Source organism: Thrips palmi, unplaced genomic scaffold, assembly GCF_012932325.1.
Source record: "Thrips palmi isolate BJ-2018 unplaced genomic scaffold, TpBJ-2018v1 HiC_scaffold_12, whole genome shotgun sequence".
Taxonomy (NCBI): Eukaryota; Metazoa; Arthropoda; class Insecta; order Thysanoptera; family Thripidae; genus Thrips; species Thrips palmi.
In genome coordinates this window covers 2296898-2318543 of record NW_023144623.1, presented here as the reverse complement: position 1 = coordinate 2318543, position 21646 = coordinate 2296898, and the positions used below count along the sequence as shown (strand labels likewise).

The window sequence follows — 21646 nt, the reverse complement described above, 5'->3', positions numbered from 1 at the left end:
TTTTTGGGGCCACCCTCTACTCCGCCGTGTGGTTCGAAAAGTTAAGTTTCCAGCATGGGGATTCTTTGGACCTCCAAGGACCTCTTCCACCCATTGGAACTTGTCTGCAATGCACGGCAGGCTCACAGAACACTTTGGAAAATAAAACGCAAAGTGGTCATGGCGCCCCACCTATGGGGCACCATGACCACCCCGTGGAGCACCATGACCATAGTAATTTTTTGGCCCAAAACGTGTACTTTCTACCAGTATTCTCATTGAAATTGTTTATATCGCTGTTCTTACCATCAGGCCAGTCAACTTCACTAAAAAACACTCTAAAAACCTTCGAAGTTTCAAACGTTCTAAGATGCCTTAAAATGGACGGGTTAAAACAATTAATGCTCTAAGGCTTTCAAATTTCACATCCAAAGCTATGACATGTGTTAACATTTTATGTTTGTGTTGCTAAGACGAATCCAAATTCGTATGCAGATTTCAATTTGGTAAATTTTTATGAAAATTATCGCGGTTACTACACTGCAAACAAGTAAAATAAATGCTGTTTCTCATGATGCCAGAACCGTCTCGGTGCAAAGTAGCCACGGATCGCCTTCGCGGCCAACTTTTGCGGTTTGGAGCTCTATTTAGTAGAGAAACTACCATCTCAAGTCTCAGTTTCAGAACCACTCTATCATCCTGGTGATTCACGATTTGTGATAAAACTACCTATTCTGCAGCAATTATTCAATCCTTATACATTTTCTGAAGCAAAAAGCAAATTTTTGACGAAAATAAATCATTATCAGACCCAAAAATGAGAAAAAACACTCAAATATGTATGGTCATGGTGCCCCACTAAAAAGTGGTCATGGCTCCCCACAATGCAGTTTACAACTCTAGGGCTCCCCGAGCAAGCAAAAAGCTACTTAGAATTGAATGTGATGTTGGATATTTTGCCGGAGAGCCGAAACTTTGAGAAAAACTTAAGACATCGAACCTATCTCCTCAAATGTGACAGTGAGAAAAAATATCCCAAATTTCAAATATGCCCAATTTAGCCAAAACACTGTAACGAAAATTTTGGCGAGGTGCCATGGTTGCACCCTTGAAGCTAGAAGGTAGGGCTCTGGCTGAAAATAGTAAGAATACGATTCTCTCGAAAGCCCGGTCGACCGGTAGTTCCCGAGAGCGAGGGGGGTGGTCATGGTGCCCCAGTGGTCATGGTTCCCCACCCTCCCTTAGTTGATTCCCTGGTAAGGGGCCGTACCCATATTACGTGACCGGTTTTAGGCCACTTTTGGACCCCCTCCCCCCCCATCGTGACACCCCGTAGGATCTTCGCAAACCCCCCCTCCCCCCCACCGATGTCACGTAGGATTTTCTCAAAAGCTGTTTTTCGTCTAATTTGCTGTTTCCTGATGTGAAGAAAGACAAAGATCATCGATGAAACAAATAGGCCATTCCAGTCGTTGGTGAGTGAAGAACAAGAAGCCGCACAAAACCGGAAATGGCGCCGTCCACCCGTTCGAGTGCAATAATTTTAGAGGTTCCCGAATCCTCTCGCGTTGATATGCTATAAGGCCTGTTTCTAATACTTATTGGTAAAGGAAAGAAACATATTTCTCAACATTTCTCCCTTAAACTGGGCTCGCTACCTGCTCGTAATCCACTTCATTTTCGGTTTTGTTCTTCTTGTTCTTCAGTCGACAGTCGACGACTAGAATAGTCTATTAGCTCACAGAAGGGGTCTTTTTTTGGAACCCTGAAGGTCAGAGGAAGTAAAATTTAAGCAATTTTACATCAAATGGCCACTTTGAATTCATAAAACGACCGCTGAAACTTGTCATATTTCGGGAAACTTGGTTTCTGTCCGCTTGGATGCAGCAGGAACAGATATCTGTTGCCTGACCGCGCCGCTACCTCGTGTGTTTTGCTATCATAATTTCCTAATTCGTGACTACGTGACTTTTGAATTAACCCCCCCTCCCCCCTCGTGACCGTCCGTAGGATTTGGCCAAACCCCCTCCCCCCCTAAATCGGTCACGTAATATGGGTACGGCCCCTAATTATCGCATATGTTTCTCTTTACAGGTGATGCTAACGATCACCGATACAGTGATATTCAGCGTTCAAATGTCCAAAAGCTTCTTAACTCTAGCGACGGACGGTTATGAGGTTTTTTCAAATAAAAACTACACTATTAGAAATTAGCTCCGAAATTTTAATGAGAAAAACTCTTAAATCACGTTCTTGGAGACTCCGTTTATGGGGCCATTCATGGGCTCCCGTTTTCTTATTTGCAGTTCCGAGCTGTGGTGTCAATAACTGAAAAGCGGGACGGTGCCCCCCCCCCGCAGAACTGGACTAGCAGAAACCTCGAACTCAAACCATAACAACACTCTCTGAAAAATAATTTCATTTGACAACAGTTGATCATTTACTCATCTCATTAGATAAAAAGGCTTTTCTGTAGTTTTGTGTCCAGACTCTTTGAAGGTTTCAATTTCGTCCCCGGCTTCCAAGGAGAAGGAATAAAACTCGGCTCTCCATCACTCAGCTCCCTTTATTATTGGAAGTAGGCGCTGTTTACAGCTTCGGCAGACCAGCGACGACGTCGTCCTCCATGCCGCCCAAGTTGGTACCGCGGATGTACCTGAAGAAGCCGTTTTCGCCCCAGTCGGTGTTCCACGAGTTGGCGATGAGCCAGTACTTGACGCCGTTGTCCTCGCCCCAGCCGAGGATGCGCACGGCGTGGCCGCCCGCGTAATCGCCAGCGACGTAGTTGTACACGCCTGCAAGGCACAAGGCAAATAATCAAATATAATAATAATAAAATATAACGATCAAATAAAATTATAATAGGGTATCATGTAAAAACCGCTGCTGCACTCTTAAAAATAATGTCGTAAATTAACGACAGCGTGATTTTGAAAGCGACACACAAGAGGAAATAATACAACTTAACAAAATTCGACTGAAATTCATCGAGATTTGGCTGAAATTCATTGAAATTCGACTGAAATTCATAAGATTTGTACACCGAAATTCACAGTGATTTCCCAGTCATCCTGAAACGATTTAGTCGTAAATGATTGATCTCTGAGTCGGTTTTGTACGACAATACCGTTACAATTTCTTCCGTAAATGAAAAGAAATGTGTCAAAAAAATTACGACAGGTCAAGATTACAGGCATTTGTCGTAAACGACTGACATCGTAAATTTAAGACAGTACTCGTAAACTTACGACTTTCTATTGAATGGTAACATAAATTTAAGACAATAGTCGCAAACCAAGGACTTTTTATTGAATGGTAACGAATTCGCGTTGCTGAACCATTAACATCGTAAAGTAACGACGAAGTTGTAAATATGTCGTAAAACTACGATTATTTTTAACAGTGTGGCACCGGTAAATGTGACGTCGAAGATACGCACCAGACTTGTAGTTAAGGAAGTCTTCGTAAACGTCGAAGGCAGCCTCCACGGGTCCGTGCTTCTTGATCTCCTTCATGATGGCCTTCTCGTCGTTACTCACGGAGTAGGCTGACTTGGCTGCGGATTTAATTGGTTTACATAGCCTAATTCACAATAGAAACACACTGGCAGAATAGAATCGATTGTTTTTCATTCGCAGAACATCACACTGTTAAAAAAATGTCCTGTCAATGCCGTTAATTTATTACTAGTTTTCACTGTAAAGCGTTTACTGTGATCTGCTCACGCGATTCACTGTGATCTCGTTCGCGGTGTTCACTGTGATCTGGTCCACAGTAAACACTGTGAGTTTGACGCCGCTGAGCACCGAAGTACTGCAAATCAGGCTCCAATTACGGCGTTTACTGCGGCCAGATCACAGTGAACACTGTGACCGAGATCACAGTGAACGCCGTGAACTAGTTCACAGCAAACGCCGTGAATTGCATAACAGCAAACATTGGTAATAAATTAACGGCATTGACAGGACATCTTTTGTACAGTGAATAGGTTATACTTCTCAAATGCATTTTTAGGTATCCACTGAAATGGTATTCTTTCAAGCCGGGACGTACTCTACAAACTTAAGTGTGTACTGTACATAGCATACTCTTATTAGAGCATATGCTTCGGAGCACACCCTTTTTACGGCACACGCTAAAATAGAGAGTGCTGGGTATGTACACGCTAAAATACACTCCTTTCTCGCACTGTAAGGGGAAGTCGTATTTTTACAACTTTATTTTACATGAATACCATCGTAATTTTACAACATAAAATCGTTATTTTACGAAAGTATTCGTTCTTGGCCAAATACAAAGAAAAATTTCACAATTTTACACAGATTTTTACGGTCAATCTTGTAAAATTACGAACTTAAGCTGTAGTTTTACGAAGAATGTCGTCATTACACGAACGAAAGTTGTCATATTACAAGCATTATCGTAATTTAACAAGTTTAATTGTAAATTAACGAGTAATTCCCTGTTAATTCTATAGGACAAATTGTTCGTAAAATTACAAAAGTTTGTTAAATTACAAAGAAAAATCGTAATTTAACCAGGAAAAATCGTAAATTTACAAAGAAAGTCGTAAAATTTTCAAGGTACATGATTAGTTCTATTTTCACGTTTTTTCGTCGAGGCAAACCGAGACCAACCTGAAAATGATATGGTTGAAGATTTGAATTATAACGACTGTACTCATTAAATTACGAACAATTTGTCCTATAGAATTAACAGGGAATTACTCGTTATTTTACAACAAAATCCCTAACAGTGCGTTTGGTCCTGTCTAAAAGTATGGGCCAGTTAAGGTGTACTTCCAGGTCCAGGTATACACTCTTATTTGGCTTGTCAGGCAAACTTTATTTTAGCGCGTGCCTATAGCAAATGCTGTAAATAAGAGTCCGCTTGGAAGCATGCTCTTATAAGCGTGTACGATGTTCTCACTTGAGTTTGCAGAGTATGCAAGAGATTTGCGTGGTTTGCTCACCGAAGACGCGGTCGCTGTTGTAGTCCTTGTTGTAAGAGGCCTCGCACTGCTTGGTGCAGGCGGGGGTGTCGCCCTCCTCGCCACCGCAGGCCGGGCGGGAGCCGTTGACGTGGTGCTCGCAGGCAGCGATGGAGTAAGGGCGGCAGCCCTGCGACAGCCGCGTTACTTGCTTGTTCGCTCCAAAAACAGGTTACATCGGGTGGAAACTATGTTGCTACGATAAGGGTGCGCGCCCCGATGCGTTTATTTTTAACCTGTTGTTTACTTTCTTGCGGCAAAATGATCATAAATCGACGGCCGAGGCGGATCCAGATTCGGCCCAAAGGCGCAACGTATCAATTTTTGCCTATTGACAGGTTTAAAGTGTATTTTTCGCCTACCTTTTAGGCGGCTATCTAGGTGTGTGTGTGTGGGGGGGGGGGGGTGTCAATTGCCCATCTGCTGCTGCTCGGGTCCATCTGCTGCTGCCCCCCCCCCCCCCCCAATCCCAATTCGCGCTCGAAACAAAGCCTACACCCAGTCAAATATATGAGGACTCCAAATGTGCCCATGGATTTTACCTATCACTCCAGGGTCCTGAGATGAGCAAAAAGCATCTGCATCTCTATTTCGGCTACAGGGTTTCCACCTGCTGCGGGAGCGAAGTACTGGGCTTCTTTTCACCGAACAACGACACTTGAAGCTTAAACGCTCGAAGCCAATGGGAGAGAAGATGCTATTTAATCCAGCCGCGTTAATTCCCCCGTCCTTGCTTCGCCAAAACAAACTAACGCTGCTAAAGTGTGGACCAGGTCCACGCTTCAAGGCGTGGACTTTTTTGGTCCACGATTGAAACGTGGACCATCGCTTGGTCCACGCTTTGAAACGTGGGCCACTGGTTGGTCTACGCTTTGAAGCGTGGACCACCTCTTGATCCACGCTTTCAAGCATGGAATTCTATGCTTGCCAAGCGTGGACCAAACAGTGGTCCACGTTTCAAAGCGTGGACCAAAATGGCCCACGCCTTGAGGCGTAGACCTGGTCCACACTTGGATTAGCAGTGTAGAAAGTATTCTGATGATGAACAAAATCAACTCGTCTGGACTCCTCGCAAGTCATGAGAAAAGTTGTATCCATTCTCAATTGTATAGGGGGCTAAGCAAGTCTCCCAGCGCCCTAGCTAGATGGGATAGTTTCCCTAGAAGGGGTCGATATACCCCTGGCAGTCTCAATCATTCCTACACTCAAGACTCCTTACGGACACCATGTATCCGCAATACGGACGGTTTTGTGCAAGCGTAATTACGGATGGATTTTGGTTGTAATACGGATGATTTTATCCGTAATACAAAGGTTTTCGTGTCCGTAACATACAGACGAAAATATCCGTAAGGGAGGGTGGGGCACCTAGTGACACTTTTTGGATTTTGGCACTCACTCCAATACTATGCGAGAAATGAATCTGCTTACACCTCAGAAGGTTGCTTTGATCCTTCCTTGATCGCAAAAACATAGTGTGGCGTTTTGACAACACCTATTTCTATTATTTACATAGCTTCCCGCAGACCTCTGCACTTGTCACTTGGTGCCCCAGCCCGGGGCACCTAGTGACAGGTCATATAACTCACATTATCAGCATAGAGCGACGCTCCAGCTAATTGAAAATTATCTGTTTTAGACTCTTTAAGCTTTTTAAATATCAAACCATTCTGAACGGCGCCATTTTTTCCCAAGAAACTGCATTTTACTACATTGCCAATCAAATTCAATGTTCTACGAAATTGTCGTACAAATTAGTCTTATTTATGTTTCGTTGAGTGACAATCGGTGACAATTTACTTCGCGGTTGCCAAATCGATGTTTTAAAACGTTTAAATCGTTGAAATACGGTAAATAGAGTGTGTCTGTCACTACCTGCCCCGGGGGCTCATTTCCGTTCAAAATTTGATATTAAAGAAATGAAATCATGTGTTTGAGCTGGTTCAGCGAAAACAACTTCCTAAGGGTCCTTATTATTGATTAAAAGTGCCAGAACGATCGGCAGTGCCGTGTACTGGAAGAATAGCGAGAAAACATTTTGTTAAAAAGTCGTAAAATCTGTGATTTTGGGTAATGTTTTTTTTGCTTTTATTCTAGGGGCTAAAATATTTTGTTCAAAGTCTCACTTTCACTTGAACATGATTCCATAGCACAAGACCTTTAGATAAGCCACCTCAAGGTGTCTGAAAGAGCCATAGGGTGGCCAGGGCACCCCTGTCACTAGGTGCCCCACCCTCCCTTATGGTACGGACGTAAAACTCTTTCAAATACGGATGATTTCATCCGTTTTACAAGCAAAATCTATCCGTAATTGCAATTGCACAAAAATGTCCGTAATACAGATAGGATGTATCCGTAAGAAGTTAAGTGTGTAGGGCTCTTCTATCAATGTTATCCCCGGGCCTGTGCCTTTCTTTCCTTGCCCGACCCCGATCTGGAATTGTGCAATTAAGCGTTGCATTGGCCTTAACAATCTTAACTTACCTCGTTGGAGTTGTAGTTTCCGCCGGAAACGAGGCCGGTTTCCACCCAGTAGTTCCAGGCGGGTTCCAGGTAACCACCGTTGCAGCCGTCGCCGCACGCAGAGCAGCAGGTGAGCAAATCCTCGACGGAGACGTGCACGTTCTTCTTGCCCTTGGATGCGATGCAAATACGGTCGGACATGGCCTCGACAGCGCCATGTGCCTGCGTGGGAACAACAAACATGCAAATCAATAAAACGTGTGTCGTTCGGTGTCAGATGAGCTTGTTGATCTTGGATCCAGGTAGCACAAGTTAAGCCATTCGCGATTTCTGAGCCCTTGGGAAAACCTGCATCTGATTTCGCTGTGCACTGCGAAGATCTGATATCTCAACAGGGCAGGGATTTTGCACAAAGTTAGTGGAAAAAAATCAGCAAAGTATGGCTCCAAGTCCAAGTATCAGTTCCACATGGGGGTTCTTTCCTTACCCTGTACCTTTCTTCCCCAACTTACCTCAACACTGACATTTCAAACGCTATGAATATAGCACGTATGATGGTGCAATGGTGATCACTCTAGAAAATTATTGCACTTCATGAGCACTGCAAAAGCATTGCACAAATCGACGCCATACTCATCGTGCGGATTCTCTCGTAAATTTACGACATTTTGTAAAACAATTATGTTGTTTTCAAACGATATTTTTTGTTACGACCCAAGTCGTAAATATACAACATATTTGTCGCTAATTTTAATAGCGAGACGTTCCGTTTTAAAACGAATCAAGTCGTAAATTTACGACTCAATCGTAAGTTTACGAACGATCGTAATTTGTTTATGGAATATGTCGTGCAGTTATGACTTAAGTCGTATATTTACGACTCTTGTCGTACATTTGTGTTATGAATCGTAAATGAACGACATAATTCGTAAATAAGCGAGCAAAATTGTAACTTTTTACCAACTTTTTGGGAATTTTAGATTTTAAAATATGTAATCGCGATTACGACATTCTCGTAGAGAGTCATTTAAATGACTTTTAAGTCGTTCAGTTACTACGGAGTAGTTTAAAAACGACTTCCGTCGCTATCAAAATTAGCGACTTTTTTGTCGCTAATTTACGACAAAATTTCTGACAGTGTATACAATATTCTAATTACTTCAATTAATTTTCCAACCCTTTAGTGCTTACCCAGCAGGATCCGCAGGAGCCCTGGTCACGGATCTCGCCGATGGTGGGGCATTTCGGCCACTCCTTGCGGGCGTCGAAGTGCTTGGGGAGGCTCCAGGGCCACCACTCCACCTCATCGACCTCGACGTCCTCCCTGAGGGGAAGGCGGACGCGGAGGGGGTCGCGCCTCGCGCCCATCAGCCGGCGCACGTTCTCCATCTTCGTGTCGGTGGGGAAGTTGTGGCCAGCCTGAAAAGCGCAAGGGATGAGCAACGACAGACTCACCTCTTTTTAAGTATTTGTAAGCACTGGTAAAACTAAAGCGTAGTATTACCCTCTGTTTTCAAGTGTAAGCAGTTTACGCTTGAAATAGAGCGTATCAGGCTCTTCCGCCAAGATTCCGCCCGACTAAATGCATGGGGCAATATTGAGAGTGTGCTTCATTTCAAGCGTAACGTCTTCATGCTTAACTTTATGCTTGACTCAAGCGTAGAGTTACGCCTTAATTTTACCAGTGAGAGATTTGAAGCATCGAATAACACAACGATCTGCGGTTGGCGCCTCCGACATTTGGTAAATGCCAATCGGTTCCATCCAGGTTCTAACCTAATGGGGGCAGTATCACTATGTTTTCGTGCATTAACGACTTGACGTTGTGTTGGAGATTTCATTCAAATTTCCATACTGAGCTTGGAGAAGAAGTGTTATTTCAAATAATAGATTTCTTACAATATTTTGGAAAAAACAAGACAGGAAAACCACTAACTTTTCTCCGCAACTGACTGAGAGGGACTATGATGTGACGCATGCAAGACGGTTCTCCGTGACATGATTTCACTGTGTGCACGGTTCTGCCCAAAGTATATGCATTTTTCGTTATCGGTTTGCTGTATCTGATAGGGCACAAAACTGTTCCCGAAATAGCTTTGCAAAGGAACTGTTTCAACGACGAACCTGAAAATGAAGTAATTTTTCGACCCGTTCTTTTTGTTTAATAGTGAAGCTAGTGACGGATGCAACAAAGAGATAAACGTTGAAAACTGAAGGTGGCATTAGGGACATAGTGATATCGTTTAATAGACACTTCCACCAGAGCTCCAAGTGAAGAGCAAGAAGAATTACGAAAGCCGGAAACAGTCCACAAAAGGCGCTCATTTGTATTATGCGTTCATTTGGGTTCTAAAAATTGTTAAAATTTAGTCAAAGACGAGTTTTACGATTTTTAACCGTCAAAACCTATAAATAAGGCGTTCTGGGAACTGGTTCCGGTACCATTTCTTCCTCTTGTTCATCACTCGGCGTTATGGTGGAAGTGTTTAACTCGCTCAATTTACGAGAAAGTTGTGAACTTCTTTCTCTTATATTGTTAAAGGAATATTCCTATCAGGTGCAACAAACAACAGCAAGGTGTAAGAACCACCAAAGCACGAGAACATAGTGTGCTTCCCCCTCTAAAACGGGATGGATAGAACTGACCGTCCATGTTGGCTTCTGGGAGTTGATGTGGTGAATGGCAGCGGCGGACAGGGGGTGGTGGTTGTTGATCTCGGCAACAGCCACACCAACCAGGCCCACCAACATCAATGCCAACAACTTCATCCTGGAACAAAGACGTGGGGATTCAATGATAGATATCAATGGCAACATCATACTGGGAGCAAACCATTAGGAAGTACGGAATGAGTTTGGTCAACAGTGTATCTGGACTATCCGTCCTTTTTAGCTGTGGGCATTCCGTGCGTATTTTCTGTACCGCTTAAACCCAAAGAAAAAACGTTAACGCTAACGTGAAAGCAGATGATACTAATGAGAATGTTTATTTAAATGTGTGGTGGTTTTTTCTCTCCACGATTAGTAGAAAAATTTGTCGATGATGAATGTGACATTTTGTGAATTTATTTGGAAGAGTAAACACTCGGAACTCTTCATTTGACAAATTTCTTACGCACAATAGATCCAGGAAGCGGAAGAAGGGGTTAAGTCGAGTTGATTCAGTGACCTCTTGTCAGTCTATCAAGTAAACATGAGCGAAAATTTGGTCCAAAAAGAGGTGTGGTGAGACAAGTCCCATCCTCTTGCATCTATTTATAGATGACATTCCCCACCCGTTCTCCCACCTGCAAGGTTTAGGCCTTGCAAAAGTGCACGGATTCAACTCGACTTATACCCTTCTTCCGCTTCCTGGATCAATAATTCACGAAAATGTCAATTTTATTTTAACTTTTGGATTTGTGTTAAACATGTTCGCAATGTCGGTGGGACACTCATATGTCGGATACCACTTGTGTTGGGTATCATTTTCGTTGTTTCAAAGCGAGGATGCACAATTTGGTGGCTAATCACATGAATACTCAACACCCGTAAAAGTTGTTTGCGGTACTAGGGCGGGATGCCTCGCCGGACGCAGCGTGTCAGCCACCAAGCGGGGCCGGCCGGCCGCGGCCTGCGACTCCCGATACCCGAGACGCTCAAGATAAGCATGAGTGGCGTGCACTGCCGACTGCCAGCGCGCCGCTTCTCGAGAGGGGCAGGGGTTCGGGGGGCCGCTGCTCTATGTGTTCTACGCACTCAAGGTTCAAGTGTGTGTGTGGACTGCTGCGGGGTGTGGCGGGGCGCGGGGGGCAGCTGCGCGATGCGTGCTAGCAGCGTCTCGTGACGAGAGGACGGGGAGCGGCAGCGCGCAAGTGAGTGACGCAAGCGCTAGATAGCTGGGTGTCGAGGTTATAAGGGAGGGTGGGGCACCTAGTGACAGGGGCACCTAGTGACACAGGGGTGCCCTGGCCGACCTATGGCACTTTCAGACACCTTGAGGTGGCTTATCTAAAGGTCTTGTGCTGTGGAATCATGTTCAAGTGAAAGTGAGACTTTGAACAAAATATTTTAGCCCCTAGAATAAAAGCAAAAAAATAATCACCCAAAATCACAGATTTTGCGACTTTTTTACAAAATGTTTTCTCGCCATTCTTCCAGTACACGGCACTGCCGATCGTTCTGGCACTTTTAATCAATAATAAGGACCTTTAGTAAGTTGCTTTCGCTGAACCAGCTGAAATATATGATTTCATGTCTTTAAAATCAAATTTTGAACGGAAATGAGCCCCCGGGGCAGGTAGTGACAGACACACTCTATTTACCGTATTTCAACGATTTAAACGTTTCAAAACATCGATTTGGCAACCGCGAAGTAAATTGTCACCGATTGTCACACAACGAAACATAAATGAGACTAATTTGTGCGACATTTTCGTAGAAATTTGAATTTGATTGGCAATGTAGTAAAACGCAGTTTCTTGGAAAAAAATGGCGCCGTTCAGAATGGTTTGATATTTAAAAAGCTTAAAGAGTCTAAAACAGATCATTTTCAATTAGCTGGAGCGTCGCTCTATGCTGGTAATATGAGTTATATGACCTGTCACTAGGTGCCCCGGGCTGGGGCACCAAGTGACAAGTGCAGAGGTCTGCGGGAAGCTATGTAAATAATAGAAATAGGTGTTGTCGAAACGCCAGAATATGTTTTTTCGATCAAGGAAGGATCAAAGCAACCTTCTGAGGTGTAAGCAGATTCATTTCTCGCACAGTATCGGAGTGAGTGCCAAAATCCAAAAAGTGTCACTAGGTGCCCCACCCTCCCTTACGCCGCGCGCGCAACCCGAGCCCCCGCAGGCGCCCCGATTCATGAGCGGCGCGCGGTGCGGTGCGGCACGGCACGCTGCGGGCCCTCCGCTCATAAACTTTTAAGCAGGCCAGCCAGCCGCTGCGCTGCCTTGCCAGCGAGGCGCTCGGCCTCTTCTAGGCTTGCTAGTCAGGTTACGAGGCAACTGCTGCCTGGCTAGCCGGAAACTCGGTACTCTCAGCACGAGAGTACAAGCACGCTGATACGTGAACGTATCATCTGCTAAAAATTTGCAAATATCCGAATTAACATTGGGGGCGGGGTGAGGAGCGGACAACTAATCCCTCCCGAATCCGTCGCCGGATGCAGCAGAGGACCGCCTATCTGCCTGCCAGCCAGCGCCCGGTCTCCCAGCATGCATCTCGGATGCGCCGACCATATGACCGAAAGGGGGGGGGGGCTCTTCCGCCTGAAAGGTAGGCAAAAAGTGCTACTTTGCCTCCAGAGTAGGCTACATGCCACACGCGACGCTTGACGTCCAACCTTGCCTCGTGTCGCATCTACTCACGACAGAACGCAGAAGCAGGCTGTGACAGCTGATGGAGATAAGGCCACTTGGGTGTTCAATCGCCTCCCGCGTGCACCACTTGAGAAGTTAATTAGTCGCGCCGTTTGACGAAGAATGGAAATCAGTGCCTCACAGTATTTCAAATCATATCACTATCTAATCCTTCTCTGCGAAAACAATGTAACGCTACGTGACGTACCCACTGCATGAGTTCAGACACGTGTTTGCAGAGTCATACAAAAAGAAAAAAAACAGTATAACGACAAAAGTACTGCGGCCAAGGAGGGAGTACGGATGATTTCTGGCGTAGAGGTTCGGCCCGGGTGGAAGGAAGTCTTGTTTTAACTGAGTACCGACTACAGTGAAAAACTGCAGTGCACAAACTGCAGTGCAGTCAAAGTGTGAAAAAACTCTGTAATTATTTACAAGTTTGTGTACTGTTCAGGTGGTACTCGTAATAGTAGTCTGACTGCAGTTTTTTTTCAGTTAAGAGTTCAGTTCTTAAATAGTGTCGAAACTTCAGCTTGATCTACAGCTATGTTACACTCACCATTGCTCAGTTAAACAATACTTCAAAAGTGTGTTAAAATACTACTTTTGACTCAAGTATATCAACGCTTTATCTGTAATTTTATCTGCATGATTATTGTCTAGACACCATTACGCTTCAATTTACACTTATAGTATACCTTTTCAATGCAGTCAGGAATGAGGAAGCGATTGAAGAACAAAAGTAATCACAGTGCAGGGACTACTAGCGCGCCACCTAGCGGCCGATGCAGTGAACTTCGTTCGGACCTACGCTTGGACCAATCAGGGTTCAGCTTTTGACAGTTCGCTATAACGGCCGCTTGGTGGCGCGCTACTGGTTCCGGGCTTTTAGAGTACTTTTGTTCTTCACTCGGCGACGAGCGAAAGGGGCTATTGAAAACCGACACGACTGGAAGGCAAGGATCAGTACGTCGATCAATATGGTTTTTCTTCTCTGAGATTAAGCATGGCGGGGTGAAGCCAAAATTTAACGTTGAGCATAAAAATTATTGCGATATTTTTAGACGTCGGGGTAGTGCGCAAACTGTGGAAAAATCCTCATCCCACCACACCGTGTGGTCTACTGTCAGCCGCCGAGCTGCAAGGCCAGGTTTCAAGGACCTGCCGCTAGGTGGCGCTTGGATCGCTGTGAGTGTTTGTCAAACGGGATTTCTTATTTAGGCTAGTGAATTAAGTTATTTTTGCAAGTTACACCATCTGCCACTTCAGTAAATATCTGCTTTAGACGTTAGAGAAAAATTTGAATCAGAATATTGCACTAAAGTGGAGAAAAACGGAATTCCGTGTTAGCACTCGATGGCGTCTACGGGCGACAATTAGGTTGGGTCCACGCATGATTCGCTCGGTTCTTCAGACTATCCTACCTTACTAGGTAGTCTGCGGTGACATGCAGTGGTAACGTATGAAGGCGATGGTAGTCAATACTAGCTCCTTCCAATTTTTAGTCTTGTCGAGTGGCATGGACTGGTCCACCCGACTTGCCCGCCCGACCTTTAACCAGGTTCCACTCTCATTGCGGAGATGGCACAGCACTACAAACAACCACGTAAAGGACATGGAAGGAGTAGGGCCAGGGTCGGCAGTGGGGGCTTGCAGAACTAAATTTGAACGTGATTTCCAAATCCACACTTGTGACTAAAATTCAGAAAATACTTCTCGAAAATAATTTTAACTTCAATATAAATCTCGAGTTAAAGCTTCTGTAATACTGGCGAGATGAAACCATGATCAAAACTGCAGACAAGACTGCTCTGTCCGAAAAAACTACCAGTTTTCCTGTAAACAGACTGCAGTTCAACTATAGTTAACTATAGTTAGACTGCAGTTTCACCAGTTAAATTACAGTTGAACTACAGTCAAACTGCATCGGTCAGTCTGCAGTCTGACTGCTGTTTGTCTGCAAATAGGCTACACTTATTGAATACAGTAAAACTTAAGTTATTTTATAAACAGAAAGTATGTGGCGTACAGTCTAAGAAATAGTTAAGTTGCAATTCCCAGATATAATTAGAACTTCAGTTCCTTCCACCCGGGGGGATTTACGGTCGCTGCACCCACTTCCATAAAGGAACAATTTTTTTTTAATGGACTTCGGTGCACAGTAAAAAAAGATTCGCTGTTTTGGTGGTCGTTCTATATCCAATCTCACCGAAACGGGTACCCCTACAAACCCGGCGACGGTCTGTCACCAAAACGGTGACCTGCGTCACCAGGTGGTGTTCCGCCAGAGAGGTTAGGATGACCACAACAACTGTTTTTGAGCTGTTTGTGCATATTTGTGCGTGCCCGCCGGCAACGTTACGCTTTGATGAGTCACGCGAATGATAACTGACAGCCCCTGACTTGTTTTGTGTCCTATTTCACATTAATACGACGATTAAAAGTCGCTGGCGGGAGGGTGACTGCAGTGCCGTTCTGGTGAGGTGGCCGCTCCGGAACGGACCGAGCGCCACCGAAACTAGACCGAGCGTCGCCGAAACGAACAGAGGGCCGCCAGAACAGTTTGAGGGTGTTGCTGTTCTTGTAATATTCTCGTTTTGGCGCCCAGACGTCACCGAATCGGCGAATCTTTTTTTACTGTGTGTTTAGAGCATACCCGGCACTCAACCCTTCTGGGCGTGCCAGCGCTACGCCTTCGTCCTCTGTACGCTGAAAATTAAACAAAAAGACACTCTCATTCCAGGAACGTGACGTCACGTTGACACGAACGTGACAAAATGAGCGTCGAGTCACATTCGTTTGGATGTGAATCGGTCAAAACTTAGCTTGTTCACATTCAAACGAACGTGACACAACGCTCAAACGAACGTGACATTTTGTCACATTCGTTTCAACGTGATGTCACGTTCCTGGAATGAGAGTGATAATCTGCTCTGAAACGAGACAAAAAGCCCCAACAAGCTTTGGTCAAACCGGAAAGCCTCGCAATAATTTGTTCAGATAAAATTCTGACCAGAAGATTGTCAGACTCTCTTGGTCTGTAACAGGCCGCTTTGATCAGCTTGACACGGGTCAAATTTCTAGCTACGCCCCATTGTGGTCAGACAAAAATTTCTGCTCCTTCTCGGTGAGACATATTGGTCCGACCATATTTTAGCGAGACTTTTGGGTGTACACAGTAAATGTCTTACGGTGAAAGGCTGCACCAACATATTATGGTGAAGATTTTCTCCATAATACCAACAAAATTCGTCAAAATATCTAAGGTACAGTGAATTCTCAATGGTATGTTACAAGGTCACCTGCACCACCATAATATGGAACATTTTCACCATAATATGGAGAATCTTAACTGTAGAACATTTAGAGTGTAACCATGTCCATAACTCAGCAAGACTTTTTGTTTGGCTCTCGAGCCTGGAGTGGCAAGCAGTCCGACCATTGGATTTGTGGAGCACATAATAATGACTTCAGCCGAAATTAGGACGAGATGTACGCACTGAGAATTGCGCCAACTGGTGCAATGCTTTTGCGTTGCATGAAGTGCAATGCATTCCCATGCATTTAGCGCAGGGCATTTTTGGGACGCATTGCACGAAAGGAGCAATATGGCTATGACATTGCAAGTATGGTGCGATATCTCAGGGCATTGCATCATACGTGCTATAATAATAGCGTTCGGAATCTCAGTGCAAATATCAGAGTTTAAAAAGCGATGCGTTTTTGACCACATTTGAAACAAAGGCATAAAAACTATGCCCTGAAAGATCAGAAAAGATTAACGCCCCTGAAACGGCGGGAAAAGTTTTATGCCCTTGCGCTCGTGAATTGGTATAGGACTGCCAAGAACAATTTTTATTCTGTGTATGAATTTCGCTAAACCACTTCATGGTAAAATTCCAATCACTTTTTACGGTGTGCCTTTGTGAATCACCAGTGCTTGAGGGCATTGTCCTCGGGAAGTGCAACGGGTAGTACAACTCTTTGAATCAGTTTCAGTCACCAAGACTTTTGTCCAACTTATTTTCAGTAAAGGCTCCTCGGGAGATGCTCCGACTCAAAATGACTCCCTCCCTATTCACACGGAATCATTTCTTAATAGACGCTTGCGGGTTGGTGCGACTTCACCGGTGCTGGGAGGTGACAACGGTGCGGGTCTCGGGTGGATTATTCGAGAGTGTGGGATTCCTTTGGACACTTTGCAACAAGTTCCAGTAAAGACATCCCACGAAATTAAGAACGCTTAACAAATGTTTTTCCAAAGCAATAAGAACGTCGATTGGGAGAGGGGTAGGCTAGATCGAAGCGATCATCAGGGCACAAACCGGATCTCGATAGAGGTGGCGCATGGTAAACCTGGCCTCTTTTTTAAAGCTTTTGTTTGAACTAATCACTGTTGGGTCACAAAAGACAACTGTGCTCGGATTCAGACAGATTAAACAAAATATTTGCTAAAAGCATACACTGAGAATGAAAAAGTCATGATCAATACCCAATTTTGGGCGAGGTTTAAGGGAGGGTGGGGAACCATGACCACTTTTTTTTGTGCCTCCCTCTACTCCACCGTGTGGTTCGAAAAGTTAAGTTTCCAGCATGAGGGGATTCTTTGGACCTCCAAGGACCTCTTCCATCCATTGGAACTTGTCTGCAATGCACGGCAGGCTCACAGAACACTTTGGAAAATAAAACGGAAAGTGGTCATGGCGCCCCACCTATGAGGTACCATGACCACCCCGTGGGGCACCATGACCATAGTAATTTTTTGGCCCAAAAAAGTGTACTTTCTACCAGTATTCTCATTGAAATTGTTTATATCGCTGTCCTTACCATCAGGCCAGTCAACTTAACTAAAAAACACTGTCAGAACCTGTAAAGTTTCAAACGTTCTAAGATGCCTTAAAATGGACGGTTTAAAACAGTTAACGCTCTAAGGCTTTCAAATTTCACGTCCAAAGCTATGACATGTGTTAGCATTTTATGTTTGTCTTGCTAAGACGAATCCAAATTCGTATGCAGATTTCAATTTGGTAAATTTTAAGAAAATTATCGCGGTTACTACACTGCAAACAAGTGAATTAAATGATGTTTCTCATAATGCCAGAGCCATCTTGGTGCAAAGTTGCCACGGATCGCCTTCGCGGCCAACTTTTGCGGTTTGGAGCTCATTTAGTGCTAGAGAAACTACCATTTCAAGCCTCAGTTTCAGAACCATTCTTAATCATCCTGGTGATTCACGATTTGTGATAAAACTATCTATTCTGCAGCAATTATTCAGCCCTAATACATTTTCTGAAGCATAAATCAAATTTTGGACGAAAATAAATCATTATCAGACCCAAAAATGAGAAGAAAACACTCAAATATGTATGGTCATGGTGCTCCACTAAAAAGTGGTCATTGCTCCCCACAATGCAGTTTGCAACCGTAGAACGGGGTAATATGAGACATGAAGGAAAATAGAGACAAAGCGCACTTTTTTTGGTTTTTGTCGTGTTGCTCTCAAGCGGTTGTTCAGAAGACCATCGGGAATTTTTTTTCGTGATCTAGGAGGCCTTAGCAGATCACGGGAAACGCACGAAGGCAATCAGAGACTCGCCAGGATTATTAAGAACCAAACGAAAATCATCTGAATTCTGACAAGTTTTATAAAGTTCGTAAAAACCTCCCCAGAAACCTCGGTTGGAACTCTGGTTCTCGTCCGAACGAGGTTTTAATCTGTAGACAATCATGTCAACATAATCAGGACAAAATTTGGTTCTGTTATGTCTACTCCCGGGCCGCCTGTTCCAGATGGAATACAATTTTGTAACCTTGCAGGGAAAATAGAGACACATCTTTTCGTTCGAAACATAAGGCCAAACATACTCCACTGTTCTTAATTTCAAGTAATAATGATTTTAACACGAATTTGTTTTACTACCTGACCGGCATCTATGCTCTTCGTTTAGTATTTTCATGTGACAGGTACAACTCATGACTTCTTAGACATTTTTCAGCTCTTTTTGGTGACACCCATTTTTCTTCCCTCCAGATTTTATCTCTCCTTCATTATAGTCCCCAATCATCTTTAAAATGAATGAAAAGAACTTTAAAAGCTCCAAACCCATCTAAATGAGTTTATTTTCCATACTTCTTTACCATTTTTCTCTTTTGTCTCATATTACCCCACATTGCAGGGAAATATGGGACGTCATTCCGAGGGTTATTGAAAGGTCCCTACTGCACCTAAAAATCTGAAATTTGGAGGGAGTGTAGCCAAAGGGTCAATGAACAAGTGATGAACACCTCAGCACCTCAAGTTGAAATTAAAAGGGGGAAATTCACATAAAACCTCGAAATTTGTCTCATATTACCCCGTTCTACGGAACTCGAGGGCTCCCCGAGCTACTTAGAATGAAATGGGATGTTGGATATTTTGCCGGAGAGCCGACACTTTGAGAAAAACCTAAGACATCGAACCTATCTCCTCAAATGTGACAGTGAGAAAAAATACCCCAAATTTGAATTATGCCCAATTTAGCCAAAACACTGTAACGAAAATTTTGGCGAGGTGCCATGGTTGCACCCTTGAAGCTAGAAGGTAGGGCTCTGGCTAAAAATAGTAAGAATCCGATTCTCTCGAAAGTCCGGTCGACCGGTTGCCGTCGGCTGAGTAGTTCCCGAGAGCGAGGGGGGTGGTCATGGTACTCCAGTGGTCATGGTGCCCCACCCTCCCTTACTTTCCCACCCAAATTTGGGCGAGGAAGGTTTCCTCGCCCAATCTGGGCAAGGAAAGCTTCCTCGCCCAATTTTGGGTTAGGAAGGGTGTATCAGCTCTCTATATAGCTCCGTAGTATTATTACCCAAATTTGGGTGAGGAAACTTTCCTCACCTAAATTTGGCACTAAAACCGTAATGGTCGGACACATGGCCAAATTATGGCGTGACAAAATGTCACGCCAAAAATTGGCGTGACACGAAATTCACGCTGAAAACCGGCGTGACATGTGAGTCACGCCCTCATTTGGCGTGAATGACAACGCGCTTTATGAGACAAGTCACGCCAATAAGCGGCATGACAAGAAATTCACGCCAAAAATTGGCGTGAATTTTTCAGTCACACCGATTTTTGGCGTGACTTTTCTGTCATGCCGTTTAATGGCGTGACACTTAATTCACGCCCCTGCAGCGGCACGAAGTCACGCCGATAGATTTTCAGTGAAACTGTTCAAATTTTTTATGCTGCCTGTTGTTGCAAGTTGCTTTATCGATTTTCATAGATGACTTACGTGACAGGAGTCTTCCTCTGAGCAGTCTCAATGCGAGACTGGTGCCGAGCATCCCCAGAGTACCGCTACTTATACGGGTGCTATCTGGGCATCATCAGCACAGCAGGGTCGACCTTTGCGCAGTGTAGGCACTCGCAGGAGACAAGGCTATTGTGCTTCATTTCGAGGTACTTCACATTCTTCTTGGGATGGAACTGATTTCGCTCCGCCAACTATACAGCCCCCCTGGCTGCAACACGTATACCGAGTTCATAACAAAATATTGTAAAAAATATTTGTCACGCTTTGCGATCAAAACGCTTTTTAGGTACTTTTGTTGCATTTCTTGCATAATTTGAATTAAAATTGATCCAGGAAGCGGAAGAAGGGGATAACTCAATTTTGACCATTTTTCAGGAGAAACAAAAAACTGTTAGCAGGGAAAACTAAAACAAAACAAATGAATGTTGCAGAAGTTAATAATTTAAAAAGCATCAGTAAAATTTTGGAAAAAAAAATCAAAAGTGTAAGGTCACTCCGTAGAGGATTTCTGCGACTTATCACTTTCCGTTGAAATGGAAAGCAGAGTCAGCTCACCTTATATTTCCTAAACAAAGAGGAATTTAGAGACAAGTCAAGTGGAACAATAGTCTGCATAAAGTGTATGTTACTCTGGTGTATTTTTTGGACTTAGCTCTTTTTTCCAAATTGAAATTTAAAATTAAGGGGGGGTTAAGTTGAGTTGATTCTTTTTACACTAGATCCATAAAAACACAAGTTGAGTTATATCCTTTTGCCAATTTGTCAAATGGACTCATGTAGACTAAGGTTGAGTTATCTCCATTTTCCAATGAAATTTAGACCGTAAAAGGGGTTAAGTAGAGTTATACCCTTTTTCCATGTGGATTTTCTCCTAAACTGCTTGGAATTCAGTCAAATAATTTGGTGTAATGATGTAAACCATTCTAAGGCACAATAATAAAATAAAAACTCAATTTGGGGATAAGTCAAGTTATTCCCTTCTTCCGCTTCCTGGATCAATTGATGATGGCGTACCTGATTGGCGAGCGGTAGCGAGCCCTTGCCGTGTTTGGGCGCTCCAAAAGTGACTGGTCATGCGTCTGTCTGTCCCTCTGTTCGTACACGCTCACGTTTCTCAGCGACTACAACAGGTATAGTTTCCTTACTTCGCATTTAGCGTCGTCTTACTTCCGCCCAACACGAGTTTGTTTCAAATCGTTGTTTAGTATCGTTTGAAATATTCAAAACATCTTTTTGAATCAGTTTATTAGCATGGTTAGGTTGGCAGCAGTTAGTTACCAATTTCTCATAAGCTATATCAAGTTAAGAAAGGAGAAGGTTTTGAGCCAGCGCTGGCGCTGGCGCTGGAAGGTGAGGGGCAGGGAGGGGTATCGCTGCGTCTGGCTTAAGCCAGCTTGAGCGCGACCGCCTCCCTGCCCCTCACCTTCCAGCGCCAGCGCCAGCGCTGGCTCAAAACCCTCTCTTTCCTTAACTTGATATAGCTATACCTGCGGCCGCGGCTCTCAAATACGGGACACAAGCAAATCAACAAATAAAACAAAATAAATAGCAAACGGTTTGGAAATGAGATCGACCTTAGTGTT

At 44.0% G+C, this 21646-nt stretch overlaps 1 protein-coding gene across 1 annotated transcript; it reads right to left on the bottom strand.

Moving 5' to 3' along the window:
- Positions 1–2525: 2525 nt before the first annotated feature.
- LOC117640116 (cathepsin B-like) lies at positions 2526–20197 on the bottom strand. The gene is made up of 7 exons (XM_034376375.1): positions 20043–20197; positions 10079–10202; positions 8624–8851; positions 7454–7654; positions 4952–5099; positions 3419–3535; positions 2526–2774 (listed from the first exon to the last, which is right to left on the bottom strand). The coding sequence occupies exons 2-7, from the start codon at positions 10199–10201 to the stop codon at positions 2569–2571; spliced, it is 1023 nt and encodes a 340-aa protein (XP_034232266.1). The 5' UTR covers position 10202; positions 20043–20197; the 3' UTR covers positions 2526–2568.
- Between the last annotated feature and the right edge of the window lie 1449 nt (positions 20198–21646).

Coding starts and splice junctions, on each gene's coding strand:
- LOC117640116 (XM_034376375.1), bottom strand. CDS start 10,201: ATGAAGTTGTTGGCATTGATGTTGGTGGGCCTGGTTGGTGTGGCTGTT. Junction 7,655..8,623: donor GCTCCTGCGGATCCTGCTGG/GTAAGCACTAAA, acceptor GTTCCCACGCAG/GCACATGGCGCTGTCGAGGC. Junction 5,100..7,453: donor GAAACTACAACTCCAACGAG/GTAAGTTAAGAT, acceptor CGGCTGTCGCAG/GGCTGCCGCCCTTACTCCAT.